Below are 10886 nucleotides of genomic sequence, written 5' to 3' on the forward strand. Positions count from 1 at the left end.
TTTTCATTGTTTTCGTTATGAGCTACAGTAATTTGAATTTCTTTATATTATTATTTTGACCTATAGGTTTCACGTCATACTTTGTTTTCCATAACGCCGGCGAATCGGAGGTTTTTGGACTTGGCGGCTTGCCGTAGTTTTGCACGCGCTGATGTCACCATCTTTCGGTAATTTGTATTGTTTTGGCGGGGACGGCAACTTCGACGGTTTCGGATGAGCGATTACTTTAGTAAATATTAGCCTCAGGAATACGAACTATGGAGCGGTACGTCTATTTTGCATTGTTACACTAGTCAAAATGTTTTTCTCAAAATATTAAGCGAGTAAAATCTGCCAGCGACCCGCCTTTGTTGATATCATTTATAACCGTTGACGTTAGCTATTGTTAACTTGAGTCGTATAGCTAACCATCAGCAACCACTGTGCAGTTAGCGTCACATTTCAGCAAATGAAACTTTATTCGCCTTGTTGGGAAATAAGTAGCTAGGTTTCTGAACGAATAGTAGTTGCTAGTTAGCTAGCTAAGCTGCTTCAACGCAAACTCCATATTGCTGGGAGTATGTGGGACCTAGCTTCCCAAGACGTTTTATACTAGTAAACTCTAAATGTGAAACAAAATACATCGATGTGCACTTCGGTGGATACCGCGGGGATCTCCCGGCACTTAAAACTGCCAGATAAATGACCTTTGTTTGTTCTTATGTAATGTTTTTATGTCCAGTGGAAGGATGAGTCGAGCAGTCAGCAGCAGACACTCGGAGCTGCCGATGCGAGTTCAAGACAGCAACAGGATGAGCATGGTTTACACAACACCTCAGAGGTTCAAGCACATTCATCATTCAAATCATTATGGATTTAGGACCTTGTTAAAAAATGTAGACCTCATATTTTCTCATTCACTATTTCATACCATGTCATTGACTTGCAGTTTGTACAGAGTGAATGAAACACAATATCAATGCTGTTATTGTAATCCAAAGGTCTATGTATTTATTTGTCGTGTTTTAGTCTATTCATGTAGGAATATGAAATGAAGAGCGTGATCTATTCATGGTACTTTCAGCTTGTGTAAAGAAAGTTCACAACATAAGCATAAGAGCATGAAGTAGGCATGGATGAGTTATTAGGCAAATCATTTGCACAAGAAATAAGAAAAAGTTGAAAAAGGCATCTTGTTAAAATGTGAATTGGTAAGTAAACAATTGTTTCTACAGCAAACAGCCTTCATTTGGGAAACTCAACATTCCCAAACCACAATCTGGTACTTCTGAGAGGCGGACCAGCTTCTTTAGTGCCAGGTATGGAAATCTTCAGACTTTTAAAGCGGCATTACATAATACTAACATTATAGTGTTTTCTTTTTCATTTCCTACTACATTTTGATAAAATACTGTATTTATGTTATTGAGCAAAACTGGTATTTGATTAAAGAATTACACAATGGCAGTCTTTTAATAATACTGTAACTGCAGGACTAGTGGAGCCAGCATGCATCGTAACAGCACCATGTCAGGGTTTGGAGGAACGGAGAAGATCAAAGATGCCAGGCCTCTCCATGATAAATCTTATGTTCAACAATGCATCAGACAATTACATGAGGTATAAACACCTTCTCTGTCACTGTACATTAACTATAATCATGCAAAAAAGTTTTGTTGACTTTACTATAACTATTGCTTTTTTTTTATTTAAATCCAGCTGCAATAATTGATTAGTTGTAAATTATTTAAGTAATCAATTACTAAACCCAAATTCCCTTAATGCAAGTCCTGAGAATATTTTGTTTTCTTTCCTTATCTCTGTTGCTAAACTGAACATCTGTGGGTTGTGGACCAAACAAGACATTTCAGAGTGTAATCCTGGTCATTATGAAACAGTTTTTCATCATCTTCTGTAGAGGTAGACTGATATATTGGCCGGCTGATATATAGATTTTTTTCAATATTGGCCTTAATTTTTTTTCGAAAGCTGATATTTGATCAGTAGTAGAAATGTTCTAAGATATTTGATCATGCACCTGTGTTGGCAGCAACTGAAGCTCCATAAATGTTAAGAGTACTATGTGTACGTGTATTAATAATTTCATTTATATTGCTGCATAAAAATCTTAATTATCTGAGTGTTTCAATTGTATTTTACGGTCGATGTGCTTTAAAAAAAAAAAATCGGCCTTAAATATTGGCCTCGAAAATCAACTGTAGATATTGGCCATTGGCTGACTAAATTTTTAAAAAAAAAAATCAAAATCAGCCTTAAAAAAACTATATCAGGTTTGTTTGTATCTTTTTTGTGTAGTTTTTGACTGAGCAGGGATACCCAGGCACTTTGACATCGAAGACCCTCCAGTCTCCTTCCACCAAGGAATTTGTGAAGATATTTGAGTTCATCTACCGCCAACTAGATCCAACCTTTGAGATGCCAAACCAAAAAGTAGAGGAAGAGGTTCCAGCTATCCTAAAAGCTTTGAGGTAACAAAAAAAAGATTATTCTGTATAATAGCGTTTTTTAAAAAAAGGCTCCAGTTTGTCTGTTTATGCATTTGTCACATCACTCCCTTCAGTGAGTAACCAAACCTTAATTCTTGATATGGGTCCTCATTAAAAGAACCACAGCTGACTGTTTTACTGTCTGTTTTCCCTTCTACTTTTAAGGTATCCATTTGTTCTCTCTAAGTGTTCGATGTACTCTGTTGGAGCTCCTCACACCTGGCCTCAGGCACTAGGTGCCCTCATGTGGCTCATTGATAATGTAAAGGTGAGCCACAAACGACATTTTACAGTACATTTTACTTAATCTAAATGAAATGACCCGAAACACTGTGATCTAACAGCAGGTTAATTTTTACAGTAAACAGAATTTAACAAAAAAGGGTGAAAAAACAAGGTTGCTATGCATCATGACAAAGTATGGACTTTTTTTTTTTTTTTTTATTTCCAGTATTGACAGTATTATAACTAATTGTAGTCTCATGTCATCTTCTGAGACCACTTTTTAAATAAAGCTCAGATTTGCACAGTTGCTTATATTAATTGATTAAAAAGTAGTCATGTGCAATAGTAATTTCAGTTGAGGTGATTGAGAATTGTTAAAAGTTGAATCTTAAACTTACTGTGAAAATTCCCATGTGTAATGAACATACACATAAGCAAAAATGTCAGACATAAACAAAACATAAATCTCTTAGCTCACCGGCCAAGAGGCCATGATTTATTGTGAAGGCACTGAGTTCAGGGTCGTCTTCATCGTTAGCAATTTCTTCAAACATCTTCTCACACTAAACTACTGGTCAGATTAATTTTTTCAAGTTTTATATGTAGCTCCCTTGGGACAATGTCTACAGAGTTTGTTCACAGTTTTGAGATACTTTGATTTTTGAATTTTTGAAATATTTAAAATTTGCCTTTACTTATAATGGGCTAAATTTTGATGGATTATAACATGGAAATGGTTACAGATATCAGTATAGTTACTATTGAGCACTGATAGTAAGTCTTATAGGGACTTTCATTTGGGTCCATGACCTTTGACCTTGAGTGAAGGGTCAAACTCAGGGTCACCGATGTACATTTCAACAATCTTCTTCTCTGAAACTACTGGTCAGATTAATGTCAAATTGTTTATGTAGCTTTCTTGGGACAATGTCTACAAAGTATGTTCACATTTTTGAAAATGTTTTTTTTTTTTTTTTGGCGAGTTTTTGAAATATTACAAATTTGCCTTTACTTATAATGGGCCATATTTTAATGGCTTATAAAATTGAAATGCTTTGAGATATCAGTATAGTTACTATTGAGCACTGATAGGAAGTCATGTATGGACTTTGATTTAATTGACTGAGTTATCCTCAAGTGAAAGTACCACCCACTTCTATTGGGAGATTGATCACAGGACTCTAACATAGCGGCAGAACCTGACAACCTCTCAACTTCAAGTTGTCCTTGATTCTTGATAGAACATGTCAGAGAGCTACAGGGCCATCGCTCCCTTTTACCTTTAGTCTGTGTTAAATATAGAAAAAAGACTGCTGTGATGTTTGGAAGTTTTAATCTAGAAACACTTTGTAAATTTAAGTAGAAAATGTTGAGGAACACTGAAAGCTCAAAACATTTTTAGCTGAGTGTAGTTCATCAGTGTATGTATTTAGCTTTGAGTGACATCTTTAAAGCAGTGTTGTGCTGATGTATTGTATGTTTGTGCTCAGATCACCTGGAGTCTGAGTAGGCAGGAGCTGCTATTTAGTGACTTCTGTGATGACAGTGAAAATATTGAGGAAGGACCTGAATATAACAAGGTATGTTTTTTGTTTTCAACTGCCCTGAGACTCAAATGTTCATTTTTTTCTGTGTCCGTGAAGTTGTTGTCATCCTTGTCGTGGTCCTACAGTAGCCGTTAGTAGTAAACATACACCGCTGTTCTTATTTTGTGTTTTAATCTGTACATTTAAGATTTTTTTCTTTTGTTTTGCCCCGGCAGCTCTTCCATGACTACACAGTTGAAACATACTCCAAGTTCATGCAGGGTGATGATACATTTGAAGATGAAGATGAGGCATTTCTCATTAAATTAAGTAAGGACTTCATATCTCTCTGAAATTAGTACATAAAAAAGTATTGTGCTTTTGGGCGTTCTTAATTTAACACAAAGTTTGCTTGTAGAAAAAAATTATGTTTTCACTGTTTCTGCTCCTCTATTGGATAAAAAAAAATTCCATCAAGAGGAAAAGTATACATATCCTATATTTGAGAGTTTAGTTGATGAGTGTGTGTGTGTGTTTACAGAGAAGCTTTACAATGTGGATGAAGCACTGCTGGCTTCAATGGAGGAGAAGCACCGAATACTAACCAGTGAAGTTGAAAGACTGGAGAAGGAGAGCCAAACGGTGAGAAAAAACACCAAATAGATCATGCTTGAACATCTTTAACTCTGTGCACAGTGATATTTGTTGTGGATTATTCATTCATTTAAAGGCAAAGGGGTAAACATCTGCAACTAAGTGCTTGTTTTCTGAACAGGACCGTCTAATGACTAAGAGGATGGAAAAGGTGAAGCTGCAGTCAGACCTCAAGAAACTGCAGAGTTATCGTAGCAGCCTGGATTCCTTCAAAGCCAACCTGGAGAGCAAAGCTTCAGAACTGACTGATGACCTGGAGAACACTGGTAATCAGAGGAAATAAAAGCACCTTTCACTCAGTTCTACGGATTAAATCCATTATTTACTGTGACTTTGCGTTGTCAGACAATATGAGAAAACCTAGCACTTTGTTTAGATGTGGAAACAAAACAGTTGCACAGTAGAAAGAGGTTCACAGACATCCAAAAACACTCTGGGACAAAGTTTTGACTGTTAGAAATTGTATTGGGTCATCTCACGGTGTGAAGCTGATACAACCTACATCTCCTTAAAGCTGTGTATGACTTTCATCCCCAATTTTTCATCAAATCTGTAAAACCAGAGTCATAGCCTAAGTATCACGAATCCGTAAGTCTTCCCATGATTACGCACCTGAATCTCTTCCCTCACGGTGAACCATTTCAAAGTATACTCCACCATAAACAATCCATTTATTTACAAACAGAGCCAGGAGGTCACTCGGGCATTTTCAGAAATTTGTCGCAACGTGCATTGTGGGAAGTGGAGCTCCACGCAGCTGCAGTAGCAAGAGGCCGTTTCCGTGTTTGCTGCCGCTGCGGCCATAATGCAGCTGCGTGGAGCTGCAGGGAGAGGAAGTGCACGGATTACATTCAAGTCTTGTACCTTTACTTGTATCGTAGTCTGAGATTAGTTAGATTTTTAACATCAAACAGTCTGTATATGTGGTGTAATTAAGTGTATTACATCCCTGTGGCTCAGTGTGACTGCCAATAATCTTATACGACTGCTCAAAGTGCAGTATATTCATCTCTACCGTTTTTTGGTTGGTTGACATGCTTTTTTTTTATTCTGTATAGATAGATCGATTGATCGATCCCCGGGGGAAATTCAAGATTTACACATTTCTTTTAAACTGTTTTGCACTACACACCACAAGAGAGTTGTCTCTTTTAATTTTGTTATAGATGTGCATAATGACAGTAAAGGTATTCTGTTCTAAAATCAGTTACAGTGTTTTTGCACATCCCTGAAGTTGTATATTTCAGGTTCAATTATCAGTATTGTTATATGATCAACGATGATTTTGACTTTATATATATATATATATATATATATATGTATGTGTGTGTGTGTGTGTGTGTGTATATGTATATATATATATATATATATATATATATATATATATATATCTTTTAGCTTCTACTTCTAAACAGAATAGATTTGACTTTTTTTTTTTCTCCATATCATTTTTCTCATCTCCATGTTTTTGCAGTCAGCCATCTGGAGACTCTAAAACATGAGCGGGATGAACTGCAGCACATCCTGCAGAACCAGAAGTTCACTCCAGCCGATGTTGAAAGGATCAACAGAGAGAAAGGAGAACTCCAACAGACTATCTCCAGCCTCAGTAAGTCTCTAGAGGACGCTGAGCAGCACAAGTGGAATGAAGAGATCGCTCTGGCCAAAGTGAAAGAAAAGGTACTGTATGTAATGATTCCATTTACTACTGATGTCCATGATGTATGTATGTGTAGGTGTTGACCAGTATTTTTTGGCACCATTGATGCACAATCACAATGTTTCCTTAGCCATTGTGTTTATTTTACTGTCCCTCATGTTTTTTCCTTCGATTCTAGGTGGAATTGAAACTCACTGAGTACCACAAGTTGGCACGTAAACTGAAGCTGATACCGCTGTCAGCGGAGAACGCCTGCGGTCATGATTTTGAAATCAGACCTTTTGAATATGGCTCTGGCGGCATGGTTCAGCATAAAACACAAATACAGGTATGGAATACTGTTCAGAAAACGGTTCATTATCCTGTAGTGAATGTAAAGGTCTTAATTAGTTCATCCTATTACCTTCTGCCTTGTCCTGTATAATGCATATGAAGTATTTTATAATTTTTGCTGTTTTGTAGATGCTCCTTAGAAAGTTGATCAGTAATGTGGAGGAGGAGAACAGTCGATTAACCAACATGAAACTCAGTCTGGAGGAGTCCTGTGAACAGGTAACATGAGTGTTTATTGTTTTGCTCCAGTAACTTTATCCCACATTGACTAACGTTACATAATTACCAGAGTATCATATGGAGGCAGGTATTTTATAAATTCCCTTTCTAAAAGGGTGTAATGGTGAACTTCACTGTAATTGTGCACAGTATGAGATCATGATATTTGAAACCTAGGGGTTTTATTAACAACATAAATACCATGTACCAATAATATGAGCATTAAATTCAGTTTCTACTTTATAATCTTTATCTCTTTGCCACTAAATCAAATTCCATCTATGAAAAAATACAGGAGTATGCTGATAACATCCACATACCAGTCAGTTTGTACTTCAGTGTTTGTGTATCTCCTCCAGGTGAATTCAAATATCTTGGACAAGTCCAATGACCTGAAGCAGCTCAGAGAGCAGATTCGTAAGCTGGATGAGCAACTGGATTCTCACATGCAGGTACAGTCTGTGCAGATGAGTCGTCTTTATGAGAATACAATTCCCTTTTTGTGTTCTAATATCTGCCTTTGTGTAGGAGCTGGCCCGTGAAGAACAGGAATGGGCAAAAGAGATAGAGTCCATGGAGAACCACCGTAAGCTTCTTGAGAAGAAGGTTAATTATGGTTATGATGATGCAATGCAACAACTGAAAGCAGCACAACAACAGTAAGTGAATATTGTTTTTGTAATGTTGGTGCATTTATTGAGCTTTTTATGACCTTTACAAACAGAGCAGTTAAGTGTATCATCAAATGTCCCTGAATGTAGTGTTTCTACTTGTTGCCTCTGCTCATTTCTGTCCGTCTTAATGAAGGGTGTCAAACATATGGCCTGGAGTACAAAAATGACACAGAAAAAAATACATTAAATAATATATTTGTCAGTTCCAGATGGCTTTGACTAAACGTTTTATGTCTTTGTAGATCCACTGTGATCTGTAAGTTGTCATGTACATGTGTAAATGATAAACTGAGGCATAACATTAAACATTTTCTCAAGAAATTTCAGGTTCATTGGTGTTTTTACATGTAAACATTTTCATAATGTAATTTTACATGAGAGAAATTAGGAGTTGTCCTCATTTATAAGTCTTCATGGTGTTACTTTACTGGTTTAGCCTGCTTGAGATCAAATTGGGCTGTATGTGGCCCCTCAACTAAAATGAGTTTGACACCCCTGGTCTAAATGCGGATTATTTTGTTCCATTATAAGAGACTCCTTATCCTTTTTTCTTCAGGTACCACCTAGTGCTTCAAGAGACCAGTGAGGAAAGGCGAACAGTATTCAACAACCTTGCCTCAGTGTTTACTACAGCTGCTAACCACTTAACAATTACAGAGGTAAGTTCTACTTTTACAGTTATGTATCTGCCCTACATACAAAAAAGGAGTATCTAACTCTAAAAGCTAATACATTTTTGATTGTTAACTGTTAAAATAGGAGGTGTGTTGTCATTATTGGCCACAGAGAGGGGAATAAAATAAATATCAGTGTGAAAATCCTGACACACACATGGTTTTTGATCTCTTAACCCTCCGATATCCCATCCAGCAAGGCCCTTACTAAGTACCAAGTGTGCCATTTTCACACACTTGTGGAATAATGTCAAAACATTTTTCATACAGTTTGTTTTTAGTTCTTTTACACTTTTTTCTATTTCATCAACTTGAGCCGTAAATAAAAATACCAAATACTGAATAATTGTCACATTTTTTAACCCTTTAAATGCCATGTTTGTAATGTAAACAAAGCGTTTTTTTTTTTTTTTTTTTTTTTTTTTTGTGGATGTAAAAAACACAAAAAATGTATTTTTTTCAATATTCTACAAAAAAAGTGAATTACATATTATTTGATTTTTCCAGCCTGGCATATGTCAATGATTAACAGCAACATCGGTGAATTTGCATTATTATTTTTGCCGCTAGGTCAAATGTTCAAAAATACTAGCATCTGTCACCAAGTCTGTGAAAAATGCACAACCTATAAATCAAACTATTAACTATTATTTATTGATTTATTTTTCTGCTCTAATTTGATTTTATTTTTGTAAATCAAGGTCAGCCCTAATCATACATATCAAATAATAATTCATTTTACATTTTTACATTTTACATCATTACATTCTCTTTTGATCAAGATGTCACTACATTTTTTGGTGCAAAAAACACAAAATATATATATATATTTTTTTCAAAATACTACATAAAAATTGGATTACATATTTGATTTTTGCAGCGTGGCATATGTCAATAATTAACAGCAACATTAACAACTTTAATAAATTAATTTAGACCCTCACCTCTCAAACAAAGCCCAGACATCAGTAAAAGCATGATTTATGCCTTATTGGCTTACGGATCAAAAACAGTGGTAATAATGGAAGAAATGGTACGTTTTAGGCACACTTGGGAGACAGATGCTAGTCTTGTAATTTTCTTTCTTTTACAATGTGCAAATTTTAGTTGGTGGCCAGAATTTTAAAGATCATGCAAAAATGAACAACTTTTGAATTCTAACCTTATTTAAATTGTGAAACATAATATGAAGTTTATTAACACAAAGTGCAAAGTGTGCCTTAAAAGTGTACCCGGATACCGGAGGGTTAAGCATACCTGACCAAATAGACAAATGTGACATGGTGAGTTCACTCACCATTTGCTGTTGTTTTTGTACAACAGAAGTGCATGGAAGATCTTCACAGCAGAGTGGAGCGCGCCTGCTCTAAGGCTGTCGAGGAGGACGACGCTGCCCTTCAGCAGCTGAGGGACATGTTGAGGAGCTTCACCTCCAAGGCCAATAGGCTATAAGAAGTAGCAGCAGCGTGGAGGCCTTCAACGCCCATGTTCAGTTTTTTAAAAAATGTAACTAATTACTATCAGAATTAGATTTTGATGTTTTTCATCTTAAGTCTTAGAAATGTGTCACATAATTTACAGCTTTACAGTATATCAATAACAAATGAAAAAAGCATTTTTGGCCACTGCCTGTTTTCTGTATATAAGTTATTGTGTTTGTAATTACTGCCGTAGTAGGAGTGTTTTTCTGTTCGAGTTCTGTTCTGTTAATGTACACAGTCTTAATATCTGACAAAAACCTCTTGCTGTGTTCATATTTCCTTATTCTTGTGCTTTCTATTTTATGTCAACATTTCTCTGGTTTTACTAATAAACATTCATATGCATGTTAAAATCACAATTTAATGTGTTATACTTTATGTCAACCAGATGTCAAGGAAAAAGGCATCATGCTTCACAGTTTGCAGTGTCTGCTGTTACAACACATACAGTACATCCATTTAACTTCAGTGTTGTGTATGTATTTGTTGCATAAAGCTGTGTAGACCAGGTGGGCCAAACTCATTGTAGTTCAGGGGCCATATGCAGCCCAATTTGACCTCAGTAACAATAAATCATAAATAATGACAACTCCAAATTTTTCTTTTAGTAAAGAAATAAAATCTACAAAAATCCTTTCACAAAAATTGTGAGTAACCTGAACAACTATGAACAACCTAGAATTTAAGAAAAATAAGTGCAATTTTAACAATAGTATGCAACAGTGGATCTACAAAGGCATAAAACATTTAGTAGAGTGGCATTTGGAGTTGACTATGTTTCAGCGGCGGCTCGTCAATAGAGGGCGCTAGGACACCACCCCACCTGTGTCATGAAGAAGACAATAGGAATCACCTAAAATAATTTTACAAAAACAATATTTAAATAAACAAGCTATACATGATCCAGCCAGTGAGTACTGTGTATAATCTGCATCCGAGTGTAGTTTGAAAATG

The 10886-nt window shown here is 36.0% G+C and overlaps 1 protein-coding gene across 1 annotated transcript; it reads left to right on the plus strand.

Moving 5' to 3' along the window:
• Nucleotides 1-133: 133 nt before the first annotated feature.
• ndc80 (NDC80 kinetochore complex component) lies at nucleotides 134-10279 on the plus strand. The gene is made up of 17 exons (XM_030142690.1): nucleotides 134-265; nucleotides 722-820; nucleotides 1215-1298; nucleotides 1473-1599; nucleotides 2296-2468; nucleotides 2652-2754; nucleotides 4202-4291; nucleotides 4474-4567; nucleotides 4779-4879; nucleotides 5013-5157; nucleotides 6366-6571; nucleotides 6730-6879; nucleotides 7014-7103; nucleotides 7463-7555; nucleotides 7632-7762; nucleotides 8334-8436; nucleotides 9775-10279. Exons 1-17 carry the CDS (start codon nucleotides 258-260, stop codon nucleotides 9901-9903), a joined length of 1926 nt encoding a protein of 641 aa, XP_029998550.1. The 5' UTR covers nucleotides 134-257; the 3' UTR covers nucleotides 9904-10279.
• The last annotated feature ends 607 nt before the right edge of the window (nucleotides 10280-10886 follow it).

This window comes from Sphaeramia orbicularis, chromosome 9, assembly GCF_902148855.1.
Source record: "Sphaeramia orbicularis chromosome 9, fSphaOr1.1, whole genome shotgun sequence".
In the NCBI taxonomy this organism is placed as follows: Eukaryota; Metazoa; Chordata; class Actinopteri; order Kurtiformes; family Apogonidae; genus Sphaeramia; species Sphaeramia orbicularis.

Coding starts and splice junctions, on each gene's coding strand:
- ndc80 (XM_030142690.1), top strand. Junction 1,600..2,295: donor GCATCAGACAATTACATGAG/GTATAAACACCT, acceptor TTTTTTGTGTAG/TTTTTGACTGAGCAGGGATA. Junction 4,568..4,778: donor GGCATTTCTCATTAAATTAA/GTAAGGACTTCA, acceptor GTGTGTTTACAG/AGAAGCTTTACAATGTGGAT.